General features: G+C 44.8%; 2 protein-coding genes across 4 annotated transcripts in view; one reads left to right on the forward strand and one right to left on the reverse strand.

Annotated features, from left to right (window-relative positions):
* The window catches only part of AIFM1 (apoptosis inducing factor mitochondria associated 1), a 34,197-nt gene extending 32,634 nt beyond the window's left edge, over window positions 1-1,563 (reverse strand). For 2 of the 3 annotated variants that reach the window (XM_037147094.2, XM_037147093.2), the window contains exon 1: window positions 1,267-1,563. In XM_037147094.2, coding sequence (XP_037002989.2) covers window positions 1,267-1,372 — 106 coding nt within the window. In that variant the 5' untranslated portion in view covers window positions 1,373-1,563. The remainder of the gene's footprint in view (window positions 1-1,266) is intronic. The other variant, XM_037147095.2, reaches the window with a different exon arrangement.
* Window positions 1,564-7,296: 5,733 nt separating this feature from the next.
* RAB33A (RAB33A, member RAS oncogene family) lies at window positions 7,297-17,857 on the forward strand. The gene is made up of 2 exons (XM_037147124.2): window positions 7,297-7,784; window positions 17,313-17,857. The coding sequence occupies exons 1-2, from the start codon at window positions 7,527-7,529 to the stop codon at window positions 17,766-17,768; spliced, it is 714 nt and encodes a 237-aa protein (XP_037003019.2). The 5' UTR covers window positions 7,297-7,526; the 3' UTR covers window positions 17,769-17,857.
* The last annotated feature ends 279 nt before the right edge of the window (window positions 17,858-18,136 follow it).

Here is an 18,136-nt window from a genome sequence, read left to right on the forward strand (position 1 = left end):
TAAAAGCCAAGGCAGAGGTTTTTAAGTTCCAAAAGTAATATGTCTTAGGACCTACCTCAGATACATACCCACCAGGAAACATTTTCATGAGGCATAGCAACTGGAAAAACTTTTCAAATGCACATTCCCAGAGATAACAATATAAGGGGAGTATTTTCCACTTTTTATTTTTAAATCACTCAGGTGGTCCCACATTGGAAAGGTCTCAAGGATAACTTCTGACATTGCAAATGTTAGTGTTCTCGGATGGTCATTCCAAGACTATCGATTAAAAACTAAATAAACCTGCACCTCTTACAGGTGGATAATTCCTTACCCGCATGAAACTGTGCTGGTTGAAAATGAGCAGGCACAAGACATGCTCAGATAAATTCAGAGACAGCTGATGCACAATGGGCTAAAGGGGAACTGTATACGTTATCAACCTTGAGGTCAAACTTTAGGAAGCAGAATGGAGTTGAGGCAAGGGTATTAGGGACCTAGAGATAGCCACCCTTTCCTTTGCTCTAGCTATTAATTATGTGACCTTGGGCAAGAAGTTTTCACCTCTCTGTGCCTTGGTATATTATCTATAAAATGGGTATGGACTTTACCACAAAATCTCTTCCACCTCTAAAATTTGATGAAACAGCTTCAGGGCAAACACGATGCATTCTGCAAACTCTTTCTTTGAAGCATTAAAGTCCACCGAGAATTACACTGACCAGATACCTCAAATTAATCCTCGGTCAACTCACCTGGTGTCTGGCGCACAATGCACTGACTCCCTACTTGCAACGTACTGTTTCTGTTTCACAGGACACTCAAATCTACGGATCTCACCTGGGATTTGGAAGGCAAAGCAGGTAATACACTAATTTACAGATGGAACTAGGGCGTGGAGCTTAAATGTCCTGTTTCAAGTCCCACAATCGGTAAACGACAAAGTCTACTTGACCTCATTGCTCTAAAAAGGCGGACGAGGAGTGGCCAGGAGGTGGCATTGGACAATACTAGACATCCATTTGTTCCGTTATCCCTGAAGAGCAAACCCTCCCAGGAAAAGGCCTCAAGCCAACTACTGGGTTCAATTCCCTTGAAGGTCAGGTCCGTACTGCTTGCAAAACTCATGGTTTGGATCCTGCCAACTCGGAATTCGCACGACTGTGAGTGGGTTAAGTTTTTCCCGAGGGATCGGGGATGGGGAAAGCTGCAAGGCTTTGGGTGCTTAAGCATCCCAGGCCCTTGGTCTACCGAGGTGGGGGTTGCCCGGGATGGGACAGTCACCTGGAAGCCGGTTCCTCTGCCTCGGGCCTCGGACGCACACAGTCCGCACCAAGTGCGCCAGGTTCTGCTTCAAAGCACCCGCTGTCAGGCTTCCACACCGGAACATTTTGGCAACCACTACTCTGCACCGCTTCCTTCCTTTCTTCTCACGCACCAACGGATGGCTCAAACACCGTGAGCTCCGGCCCGCTCCCTCCGTTCCCTTCACACGCACTCCACGAAGACTCCTCCTCCCAGCACGGAGTGGGAATTGGACAGCTCACCAGGCTTGCAGGAGCAGAGGAAGGGTAAGCGCGACCCAAGGCGTACTGCGCAGGCGCAGTGCTCAGCGTCGCATTGCGATTGGCCCGCCGGGGGAGAAGATATGCGCATGCACCTAGCTGCCCACAAGCTTGCAACTTGCCCGCCGCACTTGCCAGTAAGTTTCTGAGGGTTGGTAAGCGGTATGTTAGTTCAGCTGACCGAGTTTAGAAAGCTTTCCAAGGTGAGCCCTGTGGGGGCGCTCTGCCCGGCTGTTGTGGCCCGTGCTGTTCTCGTGTTGATGGAGAGGAAACTGATAACAGCACTTCACAAAGCGTGGCTCCAGCTCTGAATTATGTTCTTTTACTTTAGACCACGAACCACTCAGCCTTTCGGATTCTCTTGCTGGACTCCACTCCCAATCTTAACACAGGTTCCAGCAGGGGCTCCCAGCTGCCCACTTTCAGATTGGACTTTCGTCTTTTACAAATTGCTGGCACTTTGCCACCCAGCCCCTGTTTCCGGGGCAAGTATTCATTCCGTGCTCTCTTTTCCCATATCGCTTTTATACTGTGCAATTCTGATTCCTAAATACTGTATCAAGGGCTGCGGATAGGATCCTGCTATTAATCGTACGTGCTTGAGAGCAGGATGCTGGCAAAAAGTGTTCCTGCTTCACAGACTCTGCAAGATAAATACTAAACAGGACTTTCGGAGTTGTGGAGGATTCGAGTGTGGGGCTGAGTATAATAGGTGTATTGACTGTAAGCCAAACAGGAAATTAAATTTTGGCCGTATGCAAAACGTATGCCTTTTCTCAAAGTTTTGGGTTACATATTAATTTAACAACTATTTTTAAAGGTTTTAAAAAAAGATTTTATTTATTTTTCTAGAGAGGGGAAGGGAGAGAGAGTGGGAAACATCAATGTGTGGTTGCCTCTCACTCTTCCCCTTCTGGGGACCTGGCCACATCCCAGGTATGTAACCTGACTGGGAATCAAACCAGCTAGGGGATTCTCGAGCTATCACTCAAAGGACTCAGTCATGCCACCCGGGGCTAATTTAACAAGTATTTATTGAGCACTTGCCACTTGGCTTATACTATGAAGGGAGGCCTAGGAGTTATGAAAAGTATAGGATGTGGCCACTGTCTAGTTGGGGAGACAAGATACAAGATCCAGAAGGTATCCAGCCATGTAATGAAAAATAGAGACATTTGCCCTGGCTGATGTTTAACTCAGGTAACTGTCTTTACTTAGGTGAAAATGACTCAGGGCTCCCTTAGTCATTAAGAATAAAGTTTATCACCAGCCATCAGAGGGATGCAAATTAAAACCACAGTGAGGCTGGGATGGGGGTAAAAGGCAGAAAACTGTACTTGAACAATTAAAATAAAATAAAAAATTTAGCCCTGACTGGTGTAGCTCAGTGGATTGAGCACGGGCCTGTGAAGCAGAAGTCTCTGGTTCGGTTCCCAGTCAGGGCACATGCCTGGGTTGCAGGCCAGGTCCCTGGTAGGGGATACATGATAGGCAACCACAAATTGATATTTCTCTCTCACTCTTTCTCCTTCCTGTCCCCTCTCTCTAAAATTAAATAAATAAAATATTTAAAAAAATAAAAAATTTAAAAAATCACACACACAAAAACCCACAATGAGATATCAGCTCACACCTGCCAAAATGGCTGTCGTTAGTAAATCAACAAACAACAAGTGCTGGTGAGGATGTGGGGAAAAGGGAACCCTAGTACACTGTTGGTGGGAATGCAGACTGGTGTAGCCATTGGTACAGTATGGAATTTCCTCAAAAAATTAAAAATGGAACTGCCTTTTGACCCAGTGATTCCACCACTGGGATTATACCCTAAGAATCCCGAAACACCAATTCAAAAGGATATATGCACCCCTTTGTTCACTGCAGCACTATTTACAATAGCCAAGATTTGGAAACAGCCTAAGTGCCCAACAGTAAATGAGTGGATCAAACAACTGGTACATTTACACAATGAAATACTGTGCAGCAGTAAAAAAAAGAAGGAATTCTTACCTTTTGCAACAGCATGGGTGGAACTGGAGAGCATTGTGCTAAGTGAAATAAGCCAGTTGGTGAAAGACAAATACCATATGATCTCAAATATAAGAATCTAATGAACAAAATAAACGAATGAGCAAAATAGAACCAGAGACATCAAAACATGGAACAGATTGACAGCTGTAAGAGGGGAGAAGGGAAGTGGTTGAAAGACGGTGAAGGGGTTAGTCAAAGAATGTATATGAATGACCCATGGACATGGACAATGGTGTGGGGGTTGCCTGAGGGAGTGGGAGATGGGCTGGGTGGAGGGAGGCAAAGGGGGAAAGTCGGGATAACTACAATAGCGTAAATAATAAATTATTTAAAAATTTAAAAGAGAATAATGTTCAGAGCCCTAACCAATGTGGCTCAGTTGGTTGGGTGTGATTCTGGAAAGCAAAGGGTCATGAGTTTGATTCCCAGTCAGGGCACATGCCTGGGTTGTGGGTTCAGTCCCCAGATGGGGCAGGTACGAGTAAGAGAGGCAACCAATTGATGTTTCTCTCTCACATTGATGTTTCTTTCTCTTTCTCCCTTCTTTCCCCTCTCTCTGAAATAAATAAATAAAACATTTTTAAAAAAAGAATAAGGTTCAGAAGTGCAGGCAATAGGCAGCTTTTTACCTAGGGCTGCTTTGGGGGATAAATATTGAAAATGTCAATTCCACAATAAGGTAAAAATTATTTATATTTATTTAATATTTCAAAAGCCTTACAGGTATTGCTATTGCTATTTTTGAAAGCTAATAATAAACATGGATTGATTAAAAGTTAATCATATCTGTTGGTGAAAGAAGCATTGGAAAATACTTTTTTTATTATAAATAAAAACCTGTTTATTTCAACACCAATTTTTGGGTCATACAATTATGACTTAACAATTTTGACTCATACAATTATGACCCCACAATTAGGGTCATAGGTAGGAACAACATGAATGGGCCCAGTTACATTATGCTCAGTTACATTAACATTTCCACTCTTGCTTTGTTTATATTTGGATTTACCTGGAAAATACTATTAAATTGTGATGATAAGGTACCTATGAAAACAACCAGGTATATTTGGAAGGCAATCATTTAATGATACACAGTTAACAAAGAAAAGGCATTGTGTAGCATTTTTGATTTGTGCAATGAGGTAGTTTTCTTGTCCTTTTAATTTAAAATTATATTTCACTGTGTTTTTTTTTTTTTGCAAAAGCAACTACACACATCAAATTAACTCCAGAAATGTAAGTGGAAGTTACCCCCAAAATCTCACCCCACAGAGGTAACAAACACTTTTTATTAGGGCACAAAGCACATTTTGAGACACCACATTTCCAGAAATTAATGTTTCTACCTTACAAATATGAACTCTCAGACTCAATGACAAGTTTTTACTGGAAGTGTACATCTAAATAGTCTTATTATGTGGATACTATTTTATATCCCTCTGAGATTTAGCATTAATTCTGGCTGTGATTTGACAAAGCTTCTTTCCACTCTTACCTATTGGATATACCCAATTAGTAGTTACCTCCCTCTCTTTTAGAAAATCCTCATCCAAGAATATGTTTGTTGATTTTAGAGACAGAGGAAGGGAGAGAGAAAAACGATGTGAGAGAGAAACATCAACTGATTGCCTCCCCCTTATGTGCCCTGACCAGAGATGGAACCCACAGCATTTTGGTGTACATCATGACGCTCCAACCAACTGACCCACTGAGCCAGGGCATGTCTCCCCCTTTTAATAGCTACTCTTCTGTAGATAATGATCACCACATTCAGCTTCAAATACATAGAGGAATGAGGCTGAAAACGATTACCTAGACATAAGCCAATCCAAAAGAAAAAAAAAAACACCCCAAGGTGAGTGCTATTCACACCATACAATGGGAATTGATATTCATAATGATGGCCTTGGTTTAACCAACTAAGATTAAATCCTTCTCAAGATGGTTTTAATATTGAATAGCATAATCTAGGGTTTTAGAAATGGGTGACCCACATATATGCTAAAAGAGTTAGCTATAAATATATCTGCTAACTCAACTAAAAAGCTTATGAACTAGAAGACTCCATTTTCCAAGCCACTTTGTGTAACTTGGACTTGACTGAGCAGCTGCATTCCAACTTGCTTTCAGATCTATTACCGATGCACTGAATTGTTTTTTCTCACAGCAAGATGGATTTAGTCATGTTTGTCTCTTCTGCAGCTCAGTCTCACACACAAATAGGAAGGCAGCTCCAGTGTGCTGCTGGAATCCCTGACCTTGATGACATTAGCAAATAACTCTTATGTAGGTGCTATTGGTACATGTCAATGTTACTCCTCAGAAATATGTGGGAGGATGGGTAAAGTCTTAAAAGGGGTGCACTTTATTGTATGTAAATTGTACCTCAGTAAAGTTATTTGAAACAAATTCTGAACCTGCAAATCACTTTCAAGAGAGGGAATACTGGTCTTGACCATGATGTGTGATGCTTAGTAAGATTTGGGAAGCTGCCCCCTAAAACCGTGAGAAAGTGCTGTTCATTTATCATTTTCCAAGCATAATCTAGGCTTCGGGCAAATTAGACCCAACCACTTTTTGTCTACATTCAATTGCAGAGGGGTGAACCCTCCTAGGGGTTTCCAATTCTTTTGGAAACTCTACCATTCTGGAAGGGTTTAAGATTATACGGAGAACTCGTGAATGCAAGACATTGTGAGGTTTATGCCTTACGCAAGATCCCTCCACCTGGTCCTGGAATGGTTAGCCCCAGAAACAAAGTCCCCTTTTGCTGGAGCTGCCACCACTAGCTTCCCCCCTTCCCCTACGCCCTGTATGGCCCTCTCCCACGGCAGGCCTTCCCCATTGGCCAGTTAAACACAACCGACTGCAGCAGCCAATGAGAGCCACTCTCCTGAACATTCAGAGGATGGGTGCTCATGGTGTGATGAGGGGAGGTTGGCGCCTGGCACGCGCCCCCCTACATGTGGCAAGTCTGTAATAGAAACAGTAACCCCCCTCCCCACGCACACCAGTGCCCCCTGACGCCCTCCTCTCAGCTACGTGGCCCTCACGACCCAGGGCGTATCTTGGCAACGCCCTCCCTGGCTCCTCTTCCTTGGGGCTCGCGAGTGGGGCTCTCGAGTGGATTTCGCGAGTGCACCTGCTTCCTTAATCAGACAGAGCATCCCTCTATCCCAAGGCTTAGGAGGGGTCCTCGGAGGCGCGGCTCAGCTGCTCGCCTCTCCGGACGTGTAAGAGGTGTCTCCACCCCGCAGTCCACTCTCACCGAATAATAATGTACCTAGGCCAAAGTGCTCCAAAAATGCTTTAGGGTACAGCTCTTTGTCCTCCTCAGCTGTGTTCCGGGCCGCTGATTTTCCAGCACTCCTAGAAAGTGGGGGTGGGGAGCCTGAGACCTATAAAATAAATGGGGACAAGGAGAAAGGAAGACCATCCCGGGGTGGTGTGTGCCGCTCTCTCCACCCACCCCTTTCCTCAGTAGGCTTCCTCCCTGAGGCGTGTCCCTGGACTGCGGGGTGGAAACACCTCTTTCACCTCCGGAGGTCTAGGCCTAGGCGCAACCGTGGCTCAGGGAGCGCCATGGTGTAGCCCTCTTGATTTAGCGTCCTGTCTAAGGGCACAGGCAGAAGGAGAAGACTCGCGGCTAGCCTTCTCTTTTTCCATCTCTCCTTCTCTGCCTGGCTTTTGTGTCGGTGCCTCAGAACCGCGAGGAGGGTGCGCTGAAGGAGGAGGAGGGGGACCTGGGGTGTGAGGCACCCCCTGCACGAGCGCGCGCGCTCACAGTGTCGGTGCACGCACACACGCGCGGACACACTTGCGGACACGCGCGCACACACACATGCACAAAGCTCGCTTGCTTCGAGCGCACTAACGTGGTCGTTTTCTTTGTGTGGAACCCTCGAGGGGGGTTGGGGCCCCGGTCTCGTCCCGTCCTGTCCCGGGGAGATGGCGCAGCCCATTCTGGGCCATGGGAGCCTGCAACCCGCCTCGGCCGCGGGCCTGGCGTCCCTGGAGCTCGACTCGTCGCTGGACCAGTACGTGCAAATTCGCATCTTCAAGATCATCGTGATTGGGGACTCCAACGTAGGCAAGACCTGCTTGACCTTCCGCTTCTGCGGCGGGACCTTCCCGGACAAAACTGAGGCCACCATCGGCGTGGACTTCAGGGAGAAGACCGTAGAAATCGAGGGCGAGAAGATCAAGGTGATCCAGATGGTCAGGTCCAGGAAGGGTGGGCTCTGGGAGGGGTCCTCGCTTGAGGTATCCGCTCTAGTGCTTGTCAAGTGTCAGGTGAGTGACTGTGTGGATGCTTGCTGGGCCCATGATCGTTGGCACCTCCTCATCCCCCTTTGCCTCTCTGAGCTGCCTGGTTCCGACCTCACCCGTTTTTAGGGCAGGCTGGAGTGGGTGCATTCATGCCCTCTGCTTCTGCCTGGCAGCTCCTGCCAGGAAAAGCTGTGTGATTCCATCCTTAACCCTGAGCCATGAGCGGAGGGAGGTAGGAGGGAACCCTGTCCTGATCTGTGGGATGGATCCCAAAGCACTATACATTTCTTGAGGTCTTTTCTACCTCTTGGGTGCCAATAGGCTGCAAAAAGCCAGTCTGATTAAGCCCCAAGGCATTAGAGGGGAGTAAAGAATGGAAATCCATAGAAAAATACAGTTTATGGTTAACGTTAGGGCTGAAATGTAATAAGAGTGGAGTGGGGTTGTTCTAGCACAAAGTCATGAACCCTTTTAAAGAAATTGAGACAGGGTCACCTACCTGCCCTTCATAATAGACAAAACATATTATTTTGGAACAGTACTCCTCAAATGATATCTTCTGCATTTGTTATTATTTGTCATTACTCATTCTCTAGGTATTGTCTTCACCAGGCCTTTGTAAAAAGGCAGAGCAACTTATCTGAGGGCCGAGGGATGTGTCTTAGTCCTCCCTTCGCATTACTTCATGAAATAGGCCAAGTACAGACATTCTTGTCTGGCCATTTGTACTCACTGTTGGTTCATAAGATGGGGAAACTGGATAGGACAGGAATATTTCAATGTGCAGAGGATAGCAGGAGGGAGGACGTGACAAGGGCAGCTTCGTGTACCAGGGGAGCAGAGGGGGGTATGGTTATGGGTAGGAAAGTTATATCAAAAGACACTGGGCGCTAAAGACCAACTCCAGTAGACCCACAGCTGGCCTCTTCTTGAGCCTGTGGTCAGACCCAGTCAGGTGAAGGTAAACCTCCCTCCTGCTGGTCAAAAGAGCCCACATGACCACAAGGCCTATCTTCACAGTGATATGGAGAGGAGGGCTGAGTAACTGGGGAAAATGATGAAACACTGTAAACTCTGCAAGACTCTGGACTCCTTAGTTATTAAAATGAATGTGTTTTAAAATGGCTTCAGAAACCGAGCCAAGGTGCTGGATGTTTTAGGAAGACGGGCAGCTCAGTACTGGTAAGGAGGAGGTCTTGAGAACCACTGAGCCCCAGGGTCAGGAAAATAGGGCACTGTTTTGAGACAGTGATCTTTTTCACCTCTTGTGTTTTGGGGGGAATGGCTACATTTCCTTTTTAAAGTCAGAGTAGGTATCTGTCTTTCTCCTTTCCCAGGGCTTTATGTTGATCGTTGCTTGGTCAGGACTTTCTTTTTTTTTTTAAATATGTTTTATTGATTATGTTATTATAGTTCCTCCCCTTCATTCCCCTCCACCCTGCACATGCCCTCCCACCCACATTTCCCCCCTTTAGTTCATGTCCATGGGTCATACATATAAGTTCTTTGGCTTCTGCACTTCCCATACTATTCTTGCCCTCCCCCTGTCTATTTTCTACTTACCATCTATGCTACTTATTCTCTGTACTTTTCCCCCCTTCTCTCTTCCTCCCACTCCCCTGTTGCTAACCCTCCATGTGATCTTCATTTCTATGGTTCTGTTCCTGTTCTAGTTGTTTCCTTAGTTTGCTTTTGTTTTAGGTGTGGTTGTTAATAACTGTGAGTTTGCTGTCCTTTTACTGTACATGTTTGTTATCTTCTTTTTCTTAGATAAGTCCCTTTAACATTTCATATAATAAGGGCTTGGTGATGATGAACTCCTTTAACAGGACTTTCATAATTCTTTAATGTAATGTAATGTCTAGCTTCTTTAATGTAATATTGTAAGTTTCTGGAATTTCCAAAGTATGCCTTAACAATACAAAGTAGAAATGTACTTTCAGATGTGCCCTTAAACTCTCAAGACCCTTAAAATGTAATGCTATCACGCGTTTAATATCAAATGTCACATTGAGCCAAACAGCACTCTGGATTTAAGACAGGGCAAGTAAGTCCACCTGCAATTTACATGGATGAAAAAAGAAGTGTTTGGGAATCTGGAGAAGAAGGGAGGAGAAAGCTACAAAGTGGAAAATGGGAGGTGAAAATGAGTGGAAGAGGGTCACAACCAATGCTCTTGGGGAAAATTTTAAAAGATTTTCTTTTCTTGCAACAGCCCAATACTTAGCCAAACTGGATTTTACAGTCCCTGCTAAAGATTCTGGACTTTTCCCAGGGGACAGAGCCTGTGACAGTGTGACTCACTAGAAGGAGAGCTGAGCAGAACACCACGTGCGGAGAAGTGCTCAATGCAGACTTTTTTAGGGGAAGATGCTATTTCAAGAGAGCAAAGCCTTGTGATACATATGACATGAAGGAGATTTCTGAGGGCAGATTCTGAAGGATCTCAGGGTGGGGTGTGGGAGTGGGGACATGGTGGCCCTGCCTCTTGTAAAGTTGTTGCAACCTCAGGGTTAAACCCAGCAGGCGAAGACCAGCATGTCTGGGGGAAGGCGGCACAGCGTGGCAGTGAGCATATTATCTCAATAGGAGATTTGGCCCCACACTCCGGTTGGCCTGGAGTTTCTCAAGGAACAAGTATCAAAACCACGCTAGGAGGTGACTTCCAAAGGCTTCTCTCTTTGGGGAAAAGAGAAAAGTCCAGTGTGCTAGGCTGAGGTGGTCCTAGACCACAGTCAGCAATAGAAGGCTGTCAGACTATAAAATGCCAGCTCTCCCGGGAGAGTGGGAAAGAGAGCTCAGTGAGCTCTTCTCACCGTCCATGAGTAGGGTGTGGCCTCTACTGGGTTGCTCCTGATTCAGCATATTTGGGACTACTCTCTTAATTACCAGGGGTATCCGTATGGCCTTGAAAACCAAGTTGGTGTCTGCAGTTAGTGTGTCTTCAGCCCCTCTCCATCGTAGCATTTATAATCCAGTGTTTCCTAGTTAACGTGAACATCAAGAAAAGCCTCCAACGAGTAGGTAATAGTAATAACAACAACAACCCCTGCTTTTTGAATAAAGTGCCCAGACTGGACACTTGACATGCACTATCTTTTTTTATCTTAACAGTAGCCCTATGAAATTAGGACTATAATTGTCATTCCAGTATACAGATAAGGAAAGCATACTTAGAGAGATTAAATAACTTGCCCAAAGGCATTTGGCTCAAGCTTCAGTCTTTGACCTTTGTGCCCAACTAAGCATTTTACTATCTCATTATCCTGCCTCCCTGTGACAGGCCAAGTATTTTAACCTAGATTCAGAGAGCCTAATCTCTCTACCACTGTGCTCTACTCTAGGGGGAAATATCTGGCCTTGGGGGAATGTGCACAGTGGGAGGTGGCATACCCGGCGGCCAGCCTGGTGGTCTCTTCTAGGCCAGGGGTCGTGTCCTAGCCCCAGGGCCCAGAATCCTTCAAGTTGTCTCCTTCAATTGCACCCCAGGCACTGGGCTGAGTATCTCATCTAAGTTTTACTTTTTAAAAAAAATTACTTTTATTTAGTTATTTTTCAAGTACAGTTTTTTGTCTGTTTCTCCCATCCCAGCCTCCCCCGCCCTAAGTTTTACTTTTTGCACCTTTACTGTCTCACCTTAGGTGCGAGAATCAGAGAATGGTCAGAGATGGAAGAGACCTAGAGACTCTACTCCAACACCCTCATTTTAGAGATAAGAAACCGAGACTCAGAAAGGGAAAGTGACATGCCCAAGTTCACACAGGGCCAGACCTACAACTCAGGTCTTCTAATTTCCCTTTTGGTGCTCCTTTCACATAAATCCCTGATCTGGGCTTGTCCTCCCTTGAACCGTGCAACCCATGCAGTAACCTGTGATAGGGATGAAGAGACACATCATACAGGAAAGTTGATGTACCTTCCTGACGTCAACCTTGGCGGAGGCATCTCTGCCCCCAAAGGAAGGGTGGAGCTTCCCATAATGACCATGATGGGTGTGTCTCCTATTGGTCTAGCTAAAACATATTGAGCCTGTATCAGACTAAAAGCACTGGAAAAGGCCAAATAGGAATGTGTGAAGGGTGGGGTGGAGGAGGTATCACAGGTGGAGGCCCAGAACTACTTTTGGAGGCATTCTTAGTAAATTCTCATGGAAGCAGCCTCTCTTGCCTAGTTTGGTTCCTTACACGGGCTGGGCATCCGTTCAGCCCAGCCCTCTGGATCAGGCAAACTGCAGGTCAGCCAATGCTGTGGGCAGGTGCCAACGAGGACTGTGGATATCTCTTCCTCTGCTGACCACTAGGAAAAACACCTTCTTGTGTTACATTATCAAGTGGACGAAGGCAGAGCTAAATGTTCCCTCAGAAGCTGCCTGCAGTCAGAATGACATCATGTCTTCCTTAGGGCTTCCATCTTCTGCCAGTTACCTTAATGGTTAATTACCCATCAGTGTGTTTCTCTGTCTGCCTTGCTTCCTCGATTTCTGTGCATGAGTTTCTTTTTGTCTCTGTCTAGCTAGTTAACAAAAATTATTTTCAGCTTTTCCTGTCACCCACTCTGGAACTCTCCAGAAGTTACAGATGTATTTTTCTCCCCTTTTCCACTTCTACTCTCCTCCACTGGCCCCCAACAAAGGACATTCAAGCTTCATGTATAGAGAGGTGCCAGATATGTTGTCCCCTAGGGAAAAGAAATTTCCATGTCAGCTATGAGCATGTGCAGGGGTGGGAGACTTGCTGAAACTTGCTCAGGCAGTGGCAGTCCCAGGAAAATTGTTTAATAAGGCTACATTTATCTCTGGTAGCTCCCCATGCTGTGCCCTTGACCTTCCTCCAACATCCCTGTCACTTTGGGCCTGCCCCCAGCCACCCATGGCAGGTTGCTGGCATTCCTCTCTCCTCCCACTCCCCACTGACTGCTTGTCCTTGGCTCTATCTCATTTTCAAGAAGCCAAGCTTTCTGTGCTTTCCAAGATGAGAACCAAGAGGTCCAAGGAACAGTACAACCAGGGCAGGGCTGATGGGCCTTCCGAGACAATGGCAACAATGAACATTTGCAGAGCACTTTATATTTTGCCAAAGCTCTTTTTCAATGTGTTATTTCATTTGCCTAATCATTTACTTGGATACTAAGCAAAGGAGCTAGAACCCAGGTCTCCCAATTCCAAAGCTACTGCTGTATTTCAGCAGTATCCACTCAATTACTTGTCGGGCCAGACATGATGCCGGATGTTTGGGGCTGGGAAGAAGGGAGGGTGTTTATTAGGCACTGTGCCATGTACTTACAAGGAATGCTAATCCTCACAGTATTGCTACAAGATTGCTGTGGTTATCCTCAGCGTCCACGGGAGGACATTGAAGATAGAGTTATCTGCCCAAGGACACCTAACTGGTAGTACGGTATTGGGCTGAGATTTGCACCCAAGTTGGTTTAATTCCATTATGCCCCACTCGCCCTTGGAGAGAAAAGATAACTGACCCTTAGCCATATGCATCTTCTGAAGAGCATGCATGTGGCTAAGGGACAGTTGTAACCCCCAGGCCACCATGTGGATGCAGTGCCCATAGGAAATGAAGGGTGAATAGAGGAGTGCCAGCTGCAAAAGGGGAAGGAGGTGATTTCACTCTCTATCAGGGGCCAAGGTCTTATGAGGATGCTGAGAATATGGACATCAAACTGCCAAACAAAAATGAGGTCCTTTGTGTGTCCCATGAACCTGACTGCTGTGCTCTTCCTTTGTGACGGCTCTTCTGGTTTTGTCCTGTGAGCAGCCTGCTTCTCAGCTCACTTCTCACCACAAACAGGGGCGTGAAGAATTTAGGGTGGGGTAGAATTCTAGCTCTTTATAAAGAACTAGCATGGGAGCGGTGCCCCCAGTTTCAATTTTGGGCCTGCAAATAAAAGCTTCAAGGCTCTCCATGGCACTGGAAAGGCAAAGGTAGTCTCCAGCAGAGATGGCCCTCCCTGCAATTCTGGCAGCTCGGGTGGTGTACAGTTTTGAAGCCAAAGAAAAGCCAAACAGCCTACCTACTCAGCTCCAAACATCTCGCCACATTCCCACCCGTGTTCTTGCTACTGGTAGGTATTTTTAGAGTCCTGAGTTCATGGTGTTAAAGCATCTGCCACATGTCTGAGAGCTGGTAGGGGTTTAGGCTTGCTCAGAAGCTAGAGTTTGGATGATGGGTGGGGGTGGAGGGGAGATCACGATATTCTCATGCTATACCTGTTCTCTTCCCTTTGACCTCCATTTGTTTCCTGGTCTGCTCTCCTTTTATTCCTGTTCAGGGCACCAGAGCTGTAGAAGAAATGAAAGTCTTTTCTGGCTCTGCTTGCTGAAGCAAATCAGTCTTTGAGGACTTATGTTTTTCTACGTACCAAAGTTGAATGTTCTCTCTGAAATCACCTTGGCAGATACCTTAGGATGCCAGACTGCTTGTAGTTTTGGTGGCTCAGGACAATGCTGCTTTTTGATAATGATGACAGTGACTACGACAACCATAATGATGAGTGATCTGATGCAGAAAAGATGGCTTATAGTTTAGGTGGAGAGGTGCCCAGAGCACTGATAAAACAACTAGAGAACAAACAAATATGTTATTTTTTAAAAAAGATTATATTTATTTACTTTTAGAGAGAGGAGAAGGGATGGAGAAAGAGAAGGGGAGAAACAGCAATGTGCAAGGTATACATTAATCACTTGCCTCTCACACACCCCCAATTGGGGACCTGGCCCACAACCTAGGCATGTGCCCTGACTGGGAATTGATCTCTGTTGACAGGTCAGTGCTCAATCCACTGAGCCATACTAGCCAGGGCCAAATAAATACATGCATTCTAAATGGTGTGGTATGGACTCAAAGTACAATAGAAATACCTAAGAAAATAGAATTAAAAAGAAGTTGGAGAAGATTTTAGGAAGAAGGTGGAGGCATGAGCTGAGCCTTGAAAAGTAGGTGATATTTGGGTAGGGTAATGAGGGAGCAACCATTTCTGTAGGGGAAGGGTGAATAGCAGGACCATGAGTACAGTGGACAGAATGAAGGAGGTGTGTTGCTGAGAAGTTTGAAATCAGGTTGGGTGAGGTCAAATTATGGCAGACAAAAATTTCCATTTGATGCCACATGCAGAAGAGGGCTAACATAATTTCCTGATGAGGATGATGACATGCTGATAAAAGCAGGGACTTAGGAAGGCAAGTTTGAAAGTAGTATCCAGGAAGCACTAGAGTGGAGATATGGAGAATCCAAAAGACTTCAATGTATTCCAGAAGCGAGGAGAAGGGGGTCTGGCCTAGGGACATGAAAATCGAAATACAAGAATGGGTGAATCTGAAGGTTGTGCCAGAGGCACGTTGTGGCCATGTCCATAGTGGGAATGAAGGGGAGCCTGGACAATGAAAATTGATGTTCCAAATGATGGCTCTGGGGCCCTGTTAAGATCTTCAGTCAGCAAGGAGATTCAATTATATTTACTAGATTATATTGATGACTGATACTCCAAATAAAGGTTATATTTTGTTTTAAGAGCCATAGTAGTCAATTAGTGGCCATAATCTAATTTTCTTTGATAACTGAGAATTGTATAGAGCCTTGGGACCATCATTCTGAGTATGAATTTCTCTTGTCCAAGACTTTGGATCTGTAAAGGGAAATAGATTGGGCTGAATGTGTTGACTCCAGAGTGTCCCTTGGGAGTTGTGTTTTTGTATGTTATTTATATCAGCATTTTTCCATCAATAATTTGGCCTTTATCCTATAAGCTGCAATTCAGAAGAAAAATCCAGTGAGGTAAATTACCTTTTACATAACAAAGAAGTGAACTTAAAATAAATTGAGCTATGCCCTGGTCAGCTAGCTAAATTGGTTAGTGTCATCCGAATATGACAGGGTTGTGGGTTTGATCCCTGATCAAGGCACAACCAATGAATGCATGGAGCAATGATGCCAATGTTTCTCTCTCTCCCTTCCTCCCCCCAACTCTCTCTCTCTCAAATCAATAAATAAAAAATTAAAATAATAAATTGAGCTAAAAGTTGAGATTTAAACACTAACTTTGTTTCCTTTAAAAAGTCATCCAGCCCTGGCTGGCGTAGCTCAGTGGATTGAGCGCGGGCCTGCGAACCAGAGTATCGCGGTTCGATTCCCAGTCAGGGCACATGCCTGGGTTGCAGGCCAGTTCCCGGCAGGGGATGCATGAGAGGCAACCACACATTGATGTTTCTCTCCCACTCTTTCTCCTTCCCTTCCCCTCTCTCCAAAAATAAATAAAGAAAATATTAAAAAAAAATAAAATAAAAAGTCATCCAAGTCCTGGCTGGCGTAGCTCAGTGGATAGAGCGCGGGCTGCAAAACAAAGGGTCACAGGTTTGATTCTCAGTCAGGGTACATACCTGGGTTGCAGGCCAGTTCCAAGCAGGAGACACACGAGAGGCAACCACACATTGATATGTCTCTCTCTCTCTCTTTTTCCCTCCCTTCACCTCTCTAAAAATAAATAAATAAAAATCTTTTTAAAAACCTGATGAGCAAAAAGAAAGATTAAAAAAAAAGTCATCCAACCCCTGCCCTCAAATGAAGTGATGGATGCTTACAGTAGAAAATTTGGAAAATACAAAAAAGAACTAAATAAGTATTAGCTGTAGTCCCACTTCCCTCAAATAATCATTAATGTTCTGGTGTATACACTTCCAAGTTTTCCTATGCATATGACTATGTTTAGCATATTTAAAAAAATTGGAACCATAACATATAAAAATTTCATATCCTGGTTTCATTTATATTTTGTGCATATTTCCTTCACCATTTATTCTTTTTTAATGGCTGCATAATAGCCTACTATATAGATCTATGCATATGCTTTAGCAATTCCTCTTCTACTGAGTATTTAGGTTGTTTTGTTTTTTAAAAAGCATAAATAACATGGTGATTAAGATCTTTGTACAAAATTTTCATCACATCTCTGCTATTTCTTCTGTATAGAATTTTGGAAGTGAAATTATAGGCTCAAAGAATTTTGAACATTTTTAAGGTTCTTGATTGCCAAATTACCCTTTTAAAAGTTGACCAACATATGTCCCACTTTTTCAACTAAAAACCTTAAGATTTAGGAACAAGTATAAAGGACACATGGACAAAAACTAAAGGGGGTGGAAATAGGAGGGAGGTGGGGAGCACAGCGGGGGTGGGTGGGCTGGGATGGGAGTAAGAGACAAAAAACGACTTGGAAAATAATTAAATAAAAAAATTTTAAAAGATTTTTTGACTCAATATTTTCAACTAGAAAATCTTTACGAACCATGAAAGCAACTTCTCTCTATACTTTTATAAGTCCATTCTGCCAATCCATCAAAAAACCACTTCCTGTGTTAGGGCTTGTCACCTCAGTTTTATAATGACACCGAACCATGTTTTCTCTTCTCTGCTCATGTTTCCTTTTCTGACTGCAAACATGGGTTTTTGTATCTTCCAGGTTCAGGTATGGGACACAGCAGGTCAGGAACGCTTCCGCAAAAGCATGGTCGAGCATTATTACCGCAATGTGCATGCAGTGGTCTTTGTCTATGACGTCACCAAGATGACATCCTTCACCAACCTCAAAATGTGGATTCAAGAATGCAATGGGCATGCCGTGCCCCCGCTAGTCCCGAAAGTGCTTGTGGGCAACAAGTGTGACTTGAGGGAACAGATCCAGGTGCCCTCCAACTTAGCCCTGAAATTTGCTGATGCCCACAACATGCTCTTGTTTGAGACATCGGCCAAGGACCCCAAAGAGAGCCAGAACGTGGAGTCAATTTTCATGTGCCTGGCTTGCCGATTGAAGGCACAGAAATCCCTGCTCTATCGTGATACTGAGAGGCAGCAGGGGAAGGTGCAGAAACTGGAGTTCCCACAGGAAGCTAACAGTAAAACTCCCTGTCCCTGTTGAAACCAAATGGTGTACATACAAGCTCAATTATCACTAGAGTTTTTTCTTTCCTTTTTTTTTTCCGTGCCTGCATAATGCTGACACCTGCTTGTTTCCATACAAATTGATACTAAAATAAAATTTGTATAGATTATCACATGCCTTCATGCCTTGCTTTCCTCTAAGATATTTCTGATTGTGATGAGTAGAAGAGGCAGCTTACCTTACTAGAATATACCTGTGCCAAAGCATACTCCCTACCAGCCTCTTATGGCATCTGAAGATCTCATCATCTGAGTCAATCCTTTAGTGGGCAGAAACACCCAAAGCGGGTGGGATATAGGACAGATATGTTTTTCTGGAGTGCCAATGGAGGCAGCAGGATAGAG

Source organism: Artibeus jamaicensis, unplaced genomic scaffold, assembly GCF_021234435.1.
Source record: "Artibeus jamaicensis isolate MK-2021 breed Jamaican fruit bat unplaced genomic scaffold, CSHL_Jam_final contig_240, whole genome shotgun sequence".
NCBI lineage: Eukaryota > Metazoa > Chordata > Mammalia > Chiroptera > Phyllostomidae > Artibeus > Artibeus jamaicensis.

Coding starts and splice junctions, on each gene's coding strand:
- RAB33A (XM_037147124.2), top strand. CDS start 7,527: ATGGCGCAGCCCATTCTGGGCCATGGGAGCCTGCAACCCGCCTCGGCC. Junction 7,785..17,312: donor TCGAGGGCGAGAAGATCAAG/GTGATCCAGATG, acceptor TGTATCTTCCAG/GTTCAGGTATGGGACACAGC.